The sequence below is a fragment of the Mesoplodon mirus genome, assembly GCF_964341445.2.
Source record: "Mesoplodon mirus genome assembly, chromosome: 7".
Classification (NCBI taxonomy): domain Eukaryota; kingdom Metazoa; phylum Chordata; class Mammalia; order Artiodactyla; family Ziphiidae; genus Mesoplodon; species Mesoplodon mirus.
In genome coordinates this window covers 15190712-15209536 of record NC_138983.1, presented here as the reverse complement: position 1 = coordinate 15209536, position 18825 = coordinate 15190712, and the positions used below count along the sequence as shown (strand labels likewise).

The 18825-nt window shown below is 51.5% G+C and overlaps 1 protein-coding gene across 4 annotated transcripts; it reads left to right on the top strand.

Moving 5' to 3' along the window:
• Window positions 1-418: 418 nt before the first annotated feature.
• On the top strand, window positions 419-7655 carry SLC35C1 (solute carrier family 35 member C1). 4 transcript variants are annotated; one of them, XM_082626447.1, is made up of 3 exons: window positions 419-476; window positions 2118-2644; window positions 5894-7655. In XM_082626447.1, exons 1-3 carry the CDS (start codon window positions 445-447, stop codon window positions 6451-6453), a joined length of 1119 nt encoding a protein of 372 aa, XP_082482573.1. In that variant the 5' UTR covers window positions 419-444; the 3' UTR covers window positions 6454-7655. The 4 variants fall into 4 exon arrangements, with proteins under 4 accessions (XP_082482573.1, XP_082482575.1, XP_082482576.1 ...); XM_082626449.1 differs by having other exon boundaries at window positions 453-476; window positions 1923-2644; XM_082626450.1 differs by lacking the exon at window positions 419-476 and adding an exon at window positions 668-767.
• The last annotated feature ends 11170 nt before the right edge of the window (window positions 7656-18825 follow it).

The following is an 18825-nucleotide window of genomic DNA, read 5'->3' as shown; positions in this document are numbered from 1 at the left end:
AACCTTTGGGTATATTTTGGGGGGTGGGGGTGAGTATTCTGAGTATTTCGAAGCAAATCTCAGACATCTCACCCATAAATCAAATGGTACTAATTAAATGGTATTTGACATCCTACACACAAATAGTCGTCTCTACTTTCAGCCATATCAGCTAGGGTTTTGAGCAAGGACGTTGAGACCCACTGGTATGGTCCAGACCCCTAGTTTTAATGACGATAACTCCGGAGAACTGAGCTACCCAACGTTGGTGCTAGAGCGGGTACCAGGAAGAAGTCGGTCCTCCCGGCTGTCTGGTGAGTGACGGCCCAGGCCGGTGACCATTTCCTAGGTCCCGTCCCTGGGAGGGGGAGGGGGCCCCTCCACTAACTGCTGGCAGGAAGAATCCGGCTGTTTCCCGAACACACTTCTGGAAGCACAGACCGGGTGCGCGGCAGCGGGCCACGAATGCAGCCGGGTACTGGGACACGCAAGCCGCGGTAACTGGAGCGGGGGATCCTGGGCGGTATACCCGGGTCTGGGGTGGCTTTGGAAAGAGAAGGGGGCCTGCTCCCACGACCGGTGGGATAACTCGGGGCCAAGGTCAGGCTGCGGCCCGGGTCGCCCCGCCGCCACCCCGGGTCCACGTGGGGAGCAGGCCGGCGAGGCTGGCGTGGCGCCCACGCCCGGAGCTGGGAGCAGGAAGTAGTCTCCCGCGGGCGCGGCCCTGGGCGCGGCGCTGCAGGTGCGGCTCAATGTGGCGCGGGCCGGCGGCAGGTGCAGAGGAGGGGGTAAGAGCGGGGTCGCCTTCGCGGCCAGGGAACGCCAGCCCCGGGGTCGGAGCCTGCGGCTGAGCCCGGCCTGGAAAGGGTGTTTGGGGAGGGGCTGCTGACTTGAGGCTCGGATCCAGCCACCGGGAGGGTCTCGAATCGGGGGTGGGGTGGGCTGTGGTGGGGGCGCTGCTGGGGGTCTCCGGCTCGGGAGAGGGATGGGGGCGGTGAAAGTAGGGGGAAGGAGGAGACTGCAACAAGGTTTTTGAAATGTGAGCGGGACTAGGTAGAGGGACGCGGCATTAGGTTGGGGGCGGGGGTTCTCTAGACGCCGGGGAACGCGGGGTGGTCCCAAGGCTCTGGGGACGCAGTCCTGCCCGGGGATGAGGGGCAACGTGGACCTGCAGATGAGCCGAGTCGAGAGGCGTTAAGCCTCTAGAGGATGTGGAGCAGGGGCGGAGGAGGGGGACTGGGGGGAGGAAGGGGGCCGAGGCTCTAGCACCCACCGGCACCTCCCGCGGCTACCGAGGTCTAACACCAGCACCACCATCTGCGGGCAGGGAGCGCACAAGGGCTGCCAGGGACCCGACGCGAGCCTTACTCCGAAGGCCATTTCTCTGAGGCTGTGGCTTTAAGGGAGACGCTGGGCTTGCGGGCTCTTTAAGGAGGCGGTTGGGGGCGTGTCAGGAAATGAGTCCTGGGCCCGCCTCGCCGGCGGGAGCGGCCTCGGAAGTCCGGAGGCTGCTGGGCGGAGCGAGGGCCGGCACCTGGGAAGACTGCGCGCTTTGTGCTTGTACCGGCCCAGCTTCCTCCCGGTCCAAAGCACCTGGGACCTGAGCGCCTCTGACCTCGCCTGCACCCTCTTTCCAAACCCCCCGCACGCTCTCCTTTCAGCTCCTTGCATGCCTCCTCCTCTCACCCTGCAAACCTTTCTCTCCCATAGCAGCCCATGCCTGTCTCTCTCAGCACCTCTTCCCCACGCTGTCCCCCGCCCTTTTCTAACACCTCCGCCCTGCATTTCTCCCCTTTTTCCTTACATATCTCTCTCCCGCCACCCCCCTTCCTGCGAATCCTCCTTGCTAGGTCCCAGCCCCTTCTCCCCTGACCTGTCATCTCTGTCCAACCTTAGCCCGTCCCTCACCTCTTCCCTGTGTCTTGTCTCATGAACCCCCTCAGGGTGGCAGCAGGTTGCGGGACTCACCCCAGAGCAGAACCTCTCCATCCAGGAGAAGGGTGGGAGGCCTCCAGGCCACCCGCCATGTGACAGTTGAGGACTTCAGCTTGCAGAAAGCAGAAGTGAGCTCACTGCTCCGTACTCCAGGAAATCAGTCTGGCTGTAGGGTGACCCAGCTCCTCTGCTACCATGAACAGGGCTTCTCTGAAGCGGTCAAAGATCCTGCACATGGCACTGATGGGGACTTCCGACCCCTCCGGAGAGGCAGAGGCCAGCCACGAGAAGCCCTTTGTGCTGCGGGCACTGCAGATCGCTCTGGTAGTCTCTCTCTACTGGGTCACGTCCATCTCCATGGTGTTCCTTAACAAGTACCTACTGGATAGCCCCTCCCTACGGCTGGACACCCCCATCTTCGTCACCTTCTACCAGTGCCTGGTGACCGCGCTGCTGTGCAAGGGCCTCAGCTCACTGGCCACCTGCTGCCCTGGTACCATGAACTTCCCCACCCTGCGCCTGGACCTCAGGGTGGCCCGAAGCATCCTGCCCCTCTCGGTGGTCTTCATCGGCATGATCACCTTCAATAACCTCTGCCTCAAGTATGTGGGTGTGGCCTTCTACAACGTGGGGCGCTCACTCACCACCGTCTTCAATGTGCTGCTCTCCTACCTGCTGCTCAAGCAAACGACCTCCTTCTATGCCCTGCTCACCTGCAGCATCATCATTGGTGAGTGGCCAGCCAGGGCCACGGGGAATGGCTGTGGGGGGTGGGGGAAGATGGGGGCCAAAACCCTAAAGAATAACCCTGTCAACCACCTTTGACTTTATCTGTCCCAGCTCCCTTGTCGTGACAGTCATGTGAGGAAGAGCCTGGGGTCCAGAGAAAGCAAGTAACTTTCTGGAGGTCACCTAGCAAGTTAGGGGCCCAATCAGGGCCCTTCTGACAAGATGGGATTCTAATCTACATTTCACAGAGGGAAAACCAAGGCACAGAGAGGCTAAGTAATTTGTCAAAGATCACTCAGCTAAGTGGCAGAGGTGGGACCTGATCTCAAGCAATCTGGCTCCTTACACTTGACCACTATACTCTTGCTTCTCAAGACTTCAAGCGTCCTGACTCCCCATCCAGTGCTCTTTCTAGAGGACATGGCATCTTGTAATAAATATATCATCACCGTCTGACCTTGCAGGCTTACAGTAATGCCTGAGTCAGTGGCAAGAGATATGCTTTGAGATAACTTAGCCGTCTTCCCAGACTTGACCCTCAGAAAATAAAACTTCATGATGGGGACATTGTGCTCATCATTTGCATACAGCATCTCCTATGTTCCCCAGAGGTCCCCTGGGTGGTAGCATCAGCCTGATCAACTCTACACACACAAGGAAACGGACACCCAGAGAGCTTAAGTCACTTACCCAGAGCCCCACAGCTAGGCAGTAGCCATGCTGGGATGCAAACTCAGATTGGCCGGACCCCCAGGCCTGTGTTTCTAACCACTCTGCTCTGTTCTTGTCCCCTAGAGGTTAGAACTGCACTATCCAGTTCAGCAGCCACTGACCACATGTGTCTATTCCAATTCAAATTCAGTGAAATTTTTAAAATTCAGTTATTCGGTTGCAGGTGTTGTTACCTGATTCTGTAGCCACCTTTCAAGTGCTTAGTCGCCACGTGTAGCCAGTGGCTACTGTATTGGACAGCACAGATGACAGAACAGTTCCATCATCACAAAATGTTTTATTGCGGCCCATTAGGTAAGAGCACCCCCAGCTTCCCACCCCCTCAGAGCCCTCCTGGGGCTCAGTCATCCAGGAATGGGATCTTTCTTTGAACCTGTTCAGGTTCTTCCTGGTGCTGCAAATTTCATCTTGGTTGACCTACATATTCTCAGTTGGTGTCTCAGAGTCTCAGGCTGAGTTGCACTGGTTGCCGGGGAGAGGCCCATCCCAGGCCACCTGTCCTAGAAAATGTTCCCCTCACTGAGCCACTTCAGGACCTAGGGCTGCCCAGTCTAGGTCCAAGGTGGGAGAGGGAACAGGGCAGAGGTGGGAGTCGGAGGAGAGCTGCTAAGACCTCTGGCAGATCGGGCTCACTGCTCCCACTTCCTCCCCAAGGGAGCTGGTATGGGCTCCCAGGCCTCAGCCAAATGCCCCAGGGATCTCCACTTCAGCCCTGCTGACCCTATAAGGGGTGGAGTGGGAGGGACCTCCTGGTTGGCAGATTTGCATGCCGACCAGTGAAGTCATTAGGGAAACTAGGCCCAAGTCCCGAACAGTAATCAAAGTAGCAGATGGTGAGATAGCTTCTGGGAAAGTGCATTCGCTGGCCAGCCTGATGGGGCAGGCGCCCTGGAGGCTGGTGCTCTCTGCTGGCCCAGCACCTGGCTTCCTCTCCGCAGTGTTTCCCCCTCCTTCCTTCCTCTTCAAGGGGGAAGATGGGTCTCAGGTGACTCTCCAGGCCTCCTGGGATTGAGTCACAGAAGGTGCTGTGGAAACCCTGGTGGGGAGTGGGGAGGGAGGAATCTAAGCAGGCATTCCAGAGAAAGTACTTACTAGATGGGTATAAGGAAGGAGTGAGGAGAGAATGTTCTAGTCAGTAGAAAAAACATGTGCATTTCTGCATGGCTGGGCCAGAGCAAGATGCACCCATGAGGCTGCCCAAGTTAAGTGAGTCTGGACTATTTCCTGAGGGCAGTCGGAGGCACAGAGGGGCTTTAAGCCAGGACAGGACCTGAGCAGATCTGTACTGTAGGAAGATCATTCTGTTTGCAAGGCGGAGAGTAGATTGATTGGAGTGGGAGGGTCAAGAATGTGACCCAGATCTCTACAGCTGAAGGAAATGGGAGCTCAGAGAAGTTAAGTAAACTGTCCCCAGGCCACCCAGCCTCTAAATAGCAGAGCCTGATCAGAGCCCAAATCTCTCTGGCACCAAAACCACGTCGCGGGCTGCTGTGGCGGGAGATACAACATGTGTAAGATTCAGCCCCTGCCTTCTGGGAAGGTGGGGTCTAGCTAAAGAGGCTGTACTGTCCCCACGGGCAGGTGTCTAGCAGCCCAGGGCAGGCAAGGGTCTTGAAGGAAAGCACAGCAGGAGGAGGCCAGGAAGAGGTCTGGGTGCTGGGGATATCAGGAAACACTTCACCCCTGGAGAGACTGGCTTTGACCCTGAAGAATGAGTGGAATCTCCCAGGAAGGAGGAGAGTGTTTCTGGTGCAGTAGATGATCAAGGACACTGAGCTCTGGTGTGAGAAGCAGGGAGATGAGAGGGGACTTGGGGTGATCATGACACAGAAACACAGATCGTGGCAAGGGTGTGGGAAGCCCAGCATGCCAGGCTGAGACTCCTTGCAGACGTGAGGGGCAGTGGGGTGCCATGGAGGCTCTGAGCAGGAGATGTCACAACATGAGAGTCTCAGAAAGAGTGCCTATCCCCAAAGACCTCAGGCCACAAGTGCTTCTAACCATTGTAGGCTCCCATTTTACAGACCAGGAAGCCGAGGCTCCGAGACCTTAAGTCGCTTTCCTAAGGTCACCTTAACCACTAAGTGCTGTATCTGTGCTCATCCTTCAGAGCTCATTTCAAATGTTGCTTTCCAGGTGCCCCAGGCCAGCACAGTCGCCCAGTTATGGGCTCTCACAGCACCCTGTACTGTTTTATGGACCTCATTACAATTGTAATTAAAGAAGTAATTGGGAAATTACTTCTTTAAAATTACTTCTTTAATCGTTTTAATGTCTCTCTCCTCTGCCAGAATGTGAGCTCCGTAAGGAAGGGTTCATGTCCTGGGCTCCTTCCCCAGCCCTGCGTGGTGCTTAGCATGTAGTGGAGCCTTTGCACACGTTTCTTGCAGGAAGAGCAGGGAGGATGGGATGATGTGGACAGCGTTACGCCGTCTGTGAACTTTGGTGGCAAAATTCTCTGTCCTTCCTCCTCCCCACGCTCATCCCCCTCGCCCTTCTCCTCCTCTCCCTACTGTAGGTGGCTTCTGGCTTGGTGTGGACCAGGAGGGCGCGGAGGGTACCCTGTCTTGGACGGGCACCCTTTTCGGCGTGCTCGCCAGCCTCTGCGTCTCACTCAACGCCATCTACACCAAGAAGGTGCTCCCGGCGGTGGACGGCAGCATCTGGCGTCTTACCTTCTACAACAACGTCAACGCTTGCGTCCTCTTTCTGCCCCTGCTCCTGCTGCTGGGGGAGCTCCCGGCCCTCTACAACTTCCCCCAGCTGGGCAGCGCCCACTTCTGGGGCATGATGACGCTGGGTGGACTGTTTGGCTTCGCCATCGGCTATGTAACAGGACTGCAGATCAAGTTCACCAGTCCCCTGACCCACAACGTGTCCGGCACAGCCAAAGCCTGTGCCCAGACGGTGCTGGCCGTCCTCTACTACGAGGAGACGAAGAGCTTCCTCTGGTGGATGAGCAACATGATGGTGCTGGGAGGCTCCTCCGCCTATACCTGGGTCAGGGGCTGGGAGATGAAAAAGATTCAGGAGGAGCCCCGCCCCAAGGAGGATGAGAAGAGTAACGTGGAAGTGTGAGCTTCTCCGGAGACCCTGCAATGGCCCGGCCCAGCCCAGGGAGAATGCCCATGAGTGAAGTGAAGGTGCCTCTCTGGACCCAGAGACAGTGGCCTTACAGACCTGATGGGAATCTGGTGGTTGAAATGGAACCGGTGTTTCCAAGTGATGTCAGAAAGTTGCCAAACCTGTCTCGACCCCCTTTCCTATTTCTGGGTTTTTGTCCTCCCCTAGGGAGGAGGGACCCCCATGGGAAGAGCCAGGTGGGTTCTCTGGAAGAGCACCAGCTCTCTGGGAGTAGGAGAGGGACAGCACCCCTTCCTGTCCCCCTGCCAGGGCCTCCTACCTCCACATGACCTTTGGGGTTGGGGACAGGCCACAACCTTTAAGGGACAGTATTGGCAAAGCCATTACGTCTTCACTTGGACTCATGGGAGATGGGGGTGTGACCCCACCACAGGCTTAGGATCTGGGAAACCTCACACCTCTGTGCCCCGGGGCAGGCAGCATAGCTTTGGCCCACCCCAAACCAGCCTTCTTTTGGAGGAAAGTGTAGGCTGGGCTGAGGGAGGAAATGAACAAACATTCTCTCTTCTCTGCATTGAGACCCACAGCCCCCGCCCGTGCAAGGGGGTGAAGGATCCGCGGTACCAAGCCTGGCCCGGGCCCCTGCTCATTAACACCCTCCCGCAGTCGCTAAGACCGGTTTTGCCCGCCTCACTCCCCTGCCCCTGAGGGGCAGCTGCCACCTGGCACAAACAACTACCTGGCTCAGGTAACTGCCCCCAGAAGTGGAGGCAGGGAGCCACTTTGGCTTCTCCCAGCTCTGCCTGTGCAGGGCATGCTGATGGAGCCAGGGTCAGCTCAGAGCCATCCACCTAAGCTGTGCTGGGCCCCCCAAGATCCAGGTCCCTGCAGGGCAGGTGTTGTAACCTGATCTTGATGAAGGTGTTAAGCTAACAATTACAAACTTCCCTGAGTTTGGGGCCGAAAGAATCTTCCCTTCCCCTCACCACACCCTCCGGGCCTGAGGGTGGCTTTCACAACTCCTGTCCCTCTGTTGGGTGTTTTGTTCCACCAAGTGGAGCAAAACTCCTTGAGGTAACTCCTGATGTTTTCAGCACCTATAACGAAAGGCTGGGGAGAGTGGGGCTTCTCACGACTACTCTCTTCCAGTCCCCGCACAATCCCAGGTGGTTTCTAATAAAGTTGGTGGGGCCTGATGCCCTGAATTGTATGTGATTTAATTAAAAATCAGAGTAAGACATCCTGTGTGTGTGCAGCAAGAAGGGACAGGCAGGGTCTGGCTGGGATTGATGAACAAAGGCTCATCCCTGCCATCGCCAAGCCTGGGTTCTAGCAGGACAGCCCTTCTAAGAATCTGTTCTCCCTCCAGGCAAGGGGTTGATCCAAATACCAAGACTCCTTCCAGACCTCAGGTTTCATACTGGTGCTTGTTGCTATTTACTGGGCACTTGCTGGAGGCAAGACACTGCTGAGTCCTCTATTCCGTCATTCATCTCCACAACCTTCCCACACGCCTTGAGGTGAGCACCATCGCTGATCCCCCATTTTACAGATGAGGACACTGAGGCTCAAGGAGGAGCACAGGAAGGAAGAGGCAGCAGTAGGATTCAGACGGAGGTCTCTGCCTTCAGAGCACAGGTATCCAGCATTTTCTGAGCATCTACTACGTGCCAGGCACTGTGGTAGAACATACTGGTATGAAGACCCAAATCTGCTTCAAGGGTCTCGAATATAAACACACATCAAGGTCCCCATAACAGATGCAGTATTGCCCTGAGGTCTCAGAAGATGGAGAGACCAAGTCTTCACAAGGGCCAAGATGTTTGAACTGAATATTACTGGGCAAGTAGGGGGCTCCAGAAGCAAGGGTAGACTGGCCCAGGAAACAAGGTAAAGCTGAGGAAAGAGCACATGGTGGGTGGTGAGAGGGTTTTTTTTGGGCGGGGAGGGTGAATAGAAAAGGAGGGTGGGCCATGGCATGAACAGCCTTGAGTGCAGTGGTCAATCTGGACTTGATTATAAACGATTTTAAAACCATCACGAGGTCCCTTAAACAGAGAAGGGACATAATCGTTTCTGCACCCTTTGTATGATCAGAAAATTGAGATAACATTCTTAATGTTAGTTGCACTTTCTTGAACAAGATTCAAGAAAAACCTAAATCGTTTGAAAAAAATTCAGGCAGCCTTAACTCCCAGGACACAACTGAACAGCCTACTGTGCAAGACCCCCACACAGAAAAGCACAAAGATGTGCAGTGTATGTGGATGGGTTTGAATCCACACACGGCAGAAGACCCCAGTTCTGATGCAGATGAAGCCCAGGGAACAGCCAGAGGCTGCCTTCCAGCATCCCAGCCTCTCAGCCTCTCCCACAGTCAGCACCGTCGCCCCCAGCTCATCTCTATGGTATTTAAAGGAGCCAAGACGGCCTCCAGGAATGTTTCCCCTGCAAGCAGCAGAAGAGGTGCTCCTTCCCCTGCAAACCCACTGTTCCCCTTCTCTCTTGTCCCTTTTTTTTTTTAACAAATTGTCTTTTGTTTGTGACATACAAATATAACCAATGGAGAAAGAGATCACTTTCTCCCTTTGATTCCAGTGATAACAAGTTGCTAAAGAAAAAAATGTATCTATCAAGAAGGAGTTTCTCTTCAAAGTTTCCTCTAAAATAAAAAGCCAGGAAGGGTTAAAAAGAACCATATAAACGTCATATACACATCTGACATCAACAAAGATAACCTGAAATAGGGTGGATACATACAACTAAAAAAAAAAAAAAACAAAACTCAGAAAATATATTTTAACTTGCCCCAAAAAACAATTTAAAAAAGCCTGGGGCTTCCCTGGTGGCACAGTCGTTGAGAGTCCGCCTGCCGATGCAGGGGACATGGGTTTGTGCCTTGGTCCGGGAAGATCCCACATGCCGCAGAGCGGCTGGGCCCGTGAGCCATGGCCACTGAGCCTGCGCGTCCGGAGCCTGTACTCTGCAATGGGAGAGGCATCACAACAGTGAGAGGCCCGCGTACTGCAAAACAAACAAACAAAAAAAAAGCCTGGTACAAAAGACAGGGATGTGGAAGTCAGCCTGCCCAGCAAAAAAAATTGGTGGGTGAAGATGGAGAATTTAGGAACAGTGAGCTGGGCCAACACTGCAACACACCTCTGCTTCAGAATGCATCACTCTTCACTTCTGTTTTTGAAGAGCACTTGACCAGGAGTCAGGAGACCTGGGTTCCACTTCTTAGAAGCTAGGGAGCCTCAGGCAGGTCCCCTAACCTTTCCAGGCCTCACTTTTCCTATCTGAGATATGGGGATAATCCTTGTCCATCCTGCCACACAAAATGATTGTGAATTAATGCTCAGCATCATTCTGGAAATACAGTGAGCTATTGTTCTTACCAACATCAACAAACAACAATCTCTTGGAGTATTAACTATGCATCAGGCACTAGGGAGACACACAGTGGACAAGACACTAAAAACAAGTAAACAAATAAATACAACATGTTGAGGACAATGAAGAAAACAAAAAAGCCAAAATGGAGAATATCAGAGGGGACCCTTCTCTAGACAAAAGAATCAGAGAAGGCCTCTCTCTGAGCACATTTAACCTCAGACCCAAATAATGGGAAGCAGCCAGCCATAGGAAGAGCTAAAGAAAGGGCATCCCCCCAGGCAGAGGTTACAGCCCATGCAAAGGCCCTGAGGAAGGAAGAGTTGGGTGTGGTCCAGAACCAGAGACAAGTCCAGGCAGGTAGGAGCAGAGTTGGGGGAACCAGCTATTCCCAGGGGACAAAAATCCCAGGAATAAGGACTTCTCTGGTGGCACAGTGGTTAAGAATCTGCCTGCCAATGCAGGGGACGCGGGTTCGATCCCTGGTCTGGGAAGATCCCACATGCCACGGAGCAACTAAGCCTGTGCACCACAACTACTGAGCCTGCACTCTAGAGCCCGCGAACCACACCTACTGAGCCCATGTGCCACAACTACTGAAGCCCGCGTGCCTAGAGCCCGTGGTCCGCAACAAGAGAAGCCACCACAATGAGAAGCCCACGCACCACAACGAAGAGTAGCCCCCGCTCGCCACAGCTAAAGAAAGCCTGCGTGCAGCAACAAAGACCCAATGCAGCCAAAAATAAAAATAAATAAATTTGTATTTTAAAAAATCCCAGGAATAGGAAAGGCGGAAGAGACAGACTTGGCAACTTTCTGACATGACTTGGAAACACTGGCTCCTTTTGGTTCCACTCACCATGGGGTGGAAAGAGAGGAGGTCAGAGACCAAGTTCCAGCCGGGGAGCACCCTGCTGACCACAGCAAAGAGGTTAGATTTATTCTCAGTGCCTGGTGAAGCCACTGGGAGTGCCATGACTGGTTTATAGCTTAAAAAGTTCCCTCTAGCTGCTGTGAGGAGAATGAATTAGATAAATCACTTAACCTCTCTGATCCTTTTCCTCATATGAAAGAAAAGAAAGTTGTTCTAATTAAGAGATAATATGTTGATTTAAGGAGTCAACATACATGAAATTTAGTTACTAGATGAGAAAACTGAGGCCCCAAAGGGTCAAATGACTAGTCCGGGACACCAATGACAAAACGGAGTGTGGTACTCAGCCCTGCTGGCCCCCCTGTCCGATTTGCTTCCCACAGCTGCCTCACCAGATGCAGCCGTCGCCCAGACCATCCCCCCCACCCCCCAAACCTTGGCTCCTGTGAAAGGGCTAAATTTAAGACCTGAAACCAGCTGAAATGGGACAGCAGAGCCTGCTGCACTGAAACACCTGGTCCACGTGTGCTGGGAGCTTAGGTGAAGGAAGGCTATGGGTGGCGTGGGGCAGGGAGGGGTGGTTAGTAGCATGGGGACGACAGCAGGATGTCCGGCACCTGTTGAGCACAGGTGGGGAATTTATAAGATGAGAGCTGGGAAAGAGTTGGGAAATCAGAGTCCAGCCCCAGATTCCACAGACAAGCCTGAGGCTCAGAATGCATCACAGGCTTGCCCAAGGCTGCAGTGCGATGGAACCCAGACCCCTCCTCCCAGGCCAGTGCCCTTTCTACTAAGCATCATCATCATCATCATTTTTAGAAATAATAATAATCACCATGATTATTATTATTACTAGCAATTGTTAGATACTCACCACATGCCAGGTGCTATTCTAAGCACTTGACCCGGGTACTATTAACATCCCCCTTTCACAGATGAGGTGAGGGAACCAAGACACAGAGAAATTGGCAACGTGACCCAAATCACAGAGCTAGGTTCCCTCTTGCACAGTGAGACCGAATATACAAACGGACATTGGCCAAACCATATATGACAATAGAACTCTGACCCACAGCTTCGGCAGCAATCAGCTCTGGAACCCAAACCAATATCTCCACAGACGTGAGCCCAGGACAGTCAGGATCTGGGGAATGACTGCCTGTTTCCCTATTTTGACCCACACCCCCTACTTCCAACTAAGGACCAACCAGTCACATAAGACGCCCTGCCCCCTTGTAGTTAGCCCACCTCCAGCTTCCCCATCAGTTTAACAGCCTCTTGAAGCCTTCCCTTTTCTCACTATAAAGCTTCCCCAGGGCTTCCCTGGTGGCGCAGTGGTTGGGAGCCCGCCTGCCGATGCAGGGGATGCGGGTTCGTGCCCCGGTCTGGGAAGATCCCACATGCCGCTGAGCGGCTGGGCCCGTGAGCCATGGTCGCTGAGCCTGCACGTCCGGAGCCTGTGCTCCGCAACGGGAGAGGCCACAACAGTGAGAGGCTCACGTACCACAAAAATAAATTAATTAATTAATTTAAAAAAAAAAAAAAAAAAAAAAAAAAGCTTCCCCATTCCTCTGCCTGCCTTCAAATCTTTGCCACATTCCAAGTGATGGTGGCTGACTCCCCTGCTATAGCAAGCTCCAAATAAATAGCCTGTTTGTTCTCATTTGGGTGATCTTTGTTTATTTCTACAACTCCCACTCCCCATCAGCTTTCTGTCCAGGTACAGGCTGGCTTGGGAGGAGGAAATAGTCTCAGGTGAGCCCCAGCCAGGTGGAAGGAGCCTGTGGTGTGAGGGTGGGGCTCGTTGGGGGTGCCTGCATTTCTACCAGTCCTGCAGTCTGGCTTCCAGGCTGCTCTGTAGCCCCAGAAGTCTTATATGATTTTCCATCCAGCTAGCGAGCCTCTCTCTGCTTCCTCCCCAGGTCACTATGCACAGGGTCCCTGCCTTACCTCATATTTCATTCCCCTGGTCCTTAGTGAGTGCCCGCTATATGCAGGGCCTGAGCTAGTCTCTTTACATCTTCATCTCGGGTAAACCTAAACCCCCTTTAATAACCCTGATTTAAAGCAGGATCACTTTGCACTGAATCTCAGATAGAAAGAAATGACTTAAAACAGTAAAATCAATTCAACCACGACCCCAGTGAACCAGTGGATCCTGAAGCCAACTCAATCTATCCAACAAAACCTGGACTCTGGAACAGCATCATGGTCATGGAGCTGAACCCGAACCCAAACCATATCTCATTGATCTCAGCTTTCAACTCCTGTGAAACCTGGTGGGATGGGGTCAACAGAGACAAACACAGACCTCTAGCTCTGTCCTGGGACCAAGAGCTCATATTCACTTGAGTTGGACTCTGTGGGAAGGTGAGGGGGCATAAAAAGAACATGAAGGTTCTCACCTTCTCCAGAGACCAGGCAAGTAACAGGCAAGGGGAGAGGCCAGGGTGTGAGTCAACAGGGATTAGTGGAGCCTATAGCAAACTGGGGGCCAGTGAACCCAGCAAAAGGCCCCAAATTCCTAATTTCCAAAACTAGTTTGCCCCTCTGGCCACCAGTTTTCAACTTCTAGGCAATTGGACCTAAGTTGGAATCCCAGCTCTGCCATGTGCTGGCTGGGCATCTTTGCATGAGTCAGATAACATTTCTGCAGACTCAGTTTCCTGGCCACTTCCTAGCTGTGTGGCCATAGGCTAATGACTTGATGTCTCTGAGCCTCAGTTGCCTGATATGTAGAGAGAGGATGATGATAGTTCCTACACCAGAGGGCAGTGCAGTGACTGGATGAGATAATGCGTGTTGTGCGCTTAGCACGCTGTCTGCTACATAAACAGCAGCTGTGATTATTAGATGGAAGCTCATGGCAGAAAAAATGGTAGGACTTTGTCCCCTCTGCCACACGGGCCCTGTGGATTCAGCTCTGAGACCTGCCCAGAGCAGCCTTCCAGCCCGCTGGGTGGGAAGGATCTGCCCTGGCAGGAGCTGGAGACGCCAGGGCTCTGTTGCTGCATCCATCCCTGCCGCCTTTATCTGCCTTCTCTGCTCCCTCCCTCCCGCTGCAATCACAGGGGAGGTGAACACTTATTTATCACGGGAGTGAACTCCTGATATAAAGACAGCAATGGGGACCACCAGTAACACAAATGAGGAAGGTGAGCTGGATGGGAGCTGTGGTGAAATGGACAGTTTCAAACGGGGGAGACACGACTGAGTTCTTTTCATCTTTTGCCACTTGGGCCTATATTGCTAGAACTTCTACTTTTGCAAGAGAAGCTGGAAATCTGAATCTTTAAGTGTGATCTCCTGATTTCTTTTAAACAGTGACTCAGATTTATAAAATACTGTGTGGACTGTGTGGCACACACACAGACCAGATTCAGCCTCAGGCCACCATTTCACACCCTTTTTCTCAGAATATAACTTCTTTGGCAGCCTCGTCACATCTGTGAGAGGATGAGTAGGACACAGAACCAGGGAGCAAATGCCGGAGTCCAGCTCCAGCGAGTCCAGGGATACCCGAGGGATGGATAGCGTCGGTGAAGGAAATAATTCTATTACACTTCTTAAAGTATCAGCATTGCATGTTTCTCTTTCTCAAGTCTTTATTCTTCATTCTTCCTTTACTGTTTACAATCACAGGTTTATATATTGTAGTTGATTACATTACCAGGTACGTGGCCAAACAATCTTAGCACAATCAAACCTCAAAATGTTCTATAAAGATTTTTTAAAACAAATATCCCCTAGTTTCTAGATGTCCTATTAAAATATTTCCCCAAGTTCCCATTAATCACAGGTCGTTTCTTAGTAACCAAACCAAGCAGTTATATGATTATTTCAATTGTAAAAGTTGGAGCTACTTGTTCCTATTTTTCTTCTCGCATGAGCAACCTTTTACAATGGTTCCATGAAAATATTTACAATGTACCTGCATGCTCTTTCTCGTTGTTTCCTCCAACTGAGACAGTGTTTTCTCCCTATCCTGGCAACGAATTCTGCTCTAGTCATTTGTTTTTCTATAATTAATCTTCCTTTATAATAGAGCCATAAATTTCCTATGTCGTCATCAGGAACTCCGGCCCATGGCCATAACTCCATACTAGAGGGTGTTTTTCATAAAAACATCCCCTTAGTTCCAGGCTCTTAATTCTTTACCCATTTCCCCGGGGCTTTAATGGGTAGTTCCCATTCTGTGGTAGTTTCAGGAGGGGGAGTCCTAGAGGAATTTTTCTTTCACGTGGAGCAACATCCCCCCAAAATTGCCCCTGTATGTAAATTTATTATCATAAAACATAACAACGGAGCTGTAGTCCACCTTCCTGGCACGGCGCTGCCTTGCAGTTTCGCCTTCCGTTGCTCATGACTTTGTCATGGTGCAATGGCTCCAGGATGGCTTCCGACATGCAAAGGTGGCAGCAACTCTGTGAACCAGAGCTGATGGGATTGTCACTCTTGGCTTTGCCAGCTAAAGCACCCTTCTTTTGCCACCTCCCCAGAAGAGAAGTTTCCTGAAGGGGGTCACTCTGGCTGTTTCCACAATTTTCCAGCAGCAATGAGTAGAAACAACATTTACAGGCCTTTAGAGTGTGTGAAAAGTTTTACTGCCCCTCTTCACACTGTCCTTGAAATGTGCAGGGATGCAGGAGAGGACCTAGGGAGCTTCTGTGATCGATTTTGCTACTGCAAATACTAAGAATAGTTAACATAACATAGCGATAATAACAAAGCTTTCTATTATTGTAAGGAATATTTGCATATGGTTTCAGTTTATTTTGAGAGGGTGAAAGAGTGAATGCTATCCCATCAACCTCCTCCAAAAATTCCTCAGGGCTTTTTTTTTTTTTTTTTTTTTGCGGTACGCTACCTGTTGTGGCCTCTCCCGTTGTGGAGCACAGGCTCCGGTTGCGCAGGCCCAGCGGCCATGGTTCATGGGCCCAGCCGCTCTGCGGCATGTGGGATCCTCCCGGACCGGGGCACAACCCGTGTCCCCTGCATTAGCAGGCTGACTCTCAACCACTGCGCCACCAGGGAAGCCCCCTCAGGGCTTTTAATCATGTTAATAGAAGGTGCAAATGGCAGCCACTGCTGGTTGTTCACCAATAACCCCCTCTTCTGGACCAAAGAGCCCCCATTTTGTTCAAGTGTCAGGTGAACTCTTGCTTCCCTGAGGCCAGCTCCATCCAAACCCCAGGAGTGAATTGTGATCGGTCTAAATCATATCAGATTGGCCTGGGCTAGGCCATGTGTGCAATTCTGGCCAATGAGACCTGAGGAGAGGTCTGACCGGGTGCTTCCCTAAAGACTTTCCTCTCTCTTACAAAGGAAGCATTTTGTAGGTGGGTGGAGCTGCTGTAGCCATTTTGCCACCTTGAGGGAAGCAGCCAACACGTGAGGACAGATGAGCGGAAGGATAGAGGGAACCTGGATGCTTGACCTGGGGTTTATTTCATTTAGCATCTAATCTTTAATTCTTCTAGTGCTTAATGCTCCCACCTACCTCAGGACCTTTGTACATGCTGTTTTCTCTACCCACAGCACTGTTTTTCCCCTCTCCACATAGTTGCACCTGCTAGCCCCTCAGTTGTCAGCGCAAACATTGTCCAATAAAAACAAATCTGGACGTAGACAGGGAGACACGTTCATTAGAAAGAAAGGCTACTGCAATAGAGAGAACAAGGGCTTCCCTGGTGGTGCAGTGGTTGAGAATCTGCCTGCCAATGCAGGGGACACGGGTTCGAGCCCTGGTCTGGGAAGATCCCACGTGCCGCGGAGCAACTAGGCCCGTAAGCCACAACTACTGAGCCTGCGCATCTGGAGCTTCTGCTCCGCAACAAGAGAGGCTGTGATAGTGAGAGGCCTGCGCACCGCGATGAAGAGTGGTCCCCGCTTGCCACAACTAGGGGAAGCCCTCGCACAGAAACGAAGACCCAACACAGCAAAAATAAATAAATAAATTTTTAAAAAAAATAGAGAGAACACACCAGTCTCAGAAATCTTTGAGCATCTCAAAATCAAGAAGAGAAAGGTTTTTCTCTTTTAGGATAAAGGAGGAGGCAAGCAGAATCTATGGAGGGGAGACAGACAAGCAATGGGAAGTGACAAATGGGATCTGATAGGAAAAACATCTGGCTTTAGTCAGCCAGTTCCCAGGAGAAGCTGATAAGAGGAGGCACATTCTACTTCTTTGGTGCTTGCTCAGGCTTGGGGCAAGCAGAGTCCAGGAGCCTGTAGGAAAGGGAGAAACCTGACTAAAGTTTGGTCAAGACAGAGCAGATGGTAAGAAGGGGGCAACTGTGAACACCTGGACAACACCAATTCCTCAGAGAAGCCCTCCTTTATTCACCCAACTTGGACCCTAGGGCCAGACTGCCTGGATTTAAATTCCAGCTCTGCCACCGACTAGCTGTGCAACCTTGCATGGGTTCCTTAACCTTTCTGTGCCTTGGTTTCCTCACCTGCAAAATAGTGACAAGAAAATGATGTATCTCACAAATTGTCATGGGGATCAAACGAGTTGAGCAGGTCCCTGGCACACAGTAAGTGCTTCATAGACATTAGCTATGGCAATAAGATCCCACCCCTGGGCATTTCCTCCATAGCACTGTCTCCCCCACTGGACTGTAAAGTCCTTGACAGCAGGAATGGGGACTCTCTTGCTCACGACTGAATCCTCAGTACTGGTAAAGAGGCTATTGCAGAGAAGGCTCTTAATAAATTCTTTTTAAACGTCTTTATTGAGCTATAATTCACACACCAACGAATTTAGTCGTTCGAAGCATAGTGTTCAACGAGTCTAATAAATATTTTTAAAATGCATTCTAGCATGCAAAGAGGTGATGGCATTAGGGGAGAAATGTGAGAGAGCATGAAGCCTTTAGCCTGCAGATGGGCAGTGACAGGCAGAACCCCTGCCCCAGACAGCACTTTCACTGTTCTTCCACAGGGAAGGCGACGCAGTTTCTGTACACGCCTCTCACCTGTAGTTTTCAGTACATTGTTCCGGGCCCTAGTGGCCAGTGTTAAGGTCGTTTCTCCTGCTGAGCAGGTCTGTCTCCTGCTCCCAAGCAATGAGGGTTTTCCCTGCACTGTGTTTCTTTGCTTTCCTTGACCTGGGGTTCTTGGCATCAATTTCTCCTCATTTTGTCCTTTTCCTTTGGGTGCCTTTATAAGTCTGGATGCTAGAAAACCCAACTTAAAGAGCCTAAATCAAGAGTTGACAAACTTTTTTCTGTAAAAAGCTGGATAGCAACTGTTTTTGGCTTTTCAGGCCATAGTTTCTGCAGCAACTCAGCCTTTGTAGCTCAAAGCAGCCATTGACCATATGTTTAAAAAAAGTGAATGGGGCTGTTTTCTAATAAAATTGAATTTACAAAACAGGCGGTGATGGAGGAAGCTCAAAAACATGAAGCTAAATGAAAGAAGCAGTAAAAGAGACCACATCATGTATGATTCCACTGATATGAAATGTCCAGAATAGACAATTCTCTAGAGACAGAAAATAGATTAGTGGCTGCCTAGGGCTGAGGGTGAGGGTGAGAGAATGGGGGGTAGTTGGTAATGGGTATGGGGATGTTTCTTTTTGGAGTCAGGAAAATGTTCTAAAATTAGATTGTGGTCGTAGTTGTACAATTCTGTGACTATAGTAAAAAGCATTGAATTGCACACTTAAAACAGGTGCATCTTTTGAGTAGGTAAATTATATCTCAGTAAAGCTGTTTAAGAGGAAGAGTACTCTTGGGCTTCCCTGGTGGCGCAGTTGTTGAGAGTCTGCCTGCTGATGCAGGGGACACGGGTTCGTGCCCCGGTCCAGGAAGATCCCACATGCCGTGGAGCGGCTGGGCCCGTGAGCCATGGCCGCTGAGCCTGCGCGTCCGGAACCTGTGCTCCGCAACGGGAGAGGCCGCAACAGTGAGAGGCCTGCGTACCGCAAAAAATAAATAAATAAATGTGTTTTTTTTAAAGAAAAGTAATGAGAGGTGGCATCTCTTCGTTCAGCAAGCATTTGGAGAGGGGATTCAAAAATAACGACAGGGTCGGGAGTGGGATAGACCATTAAGGTTCCTGGCAACCTGAGATTCTAGTCCCTGTCCAACTTT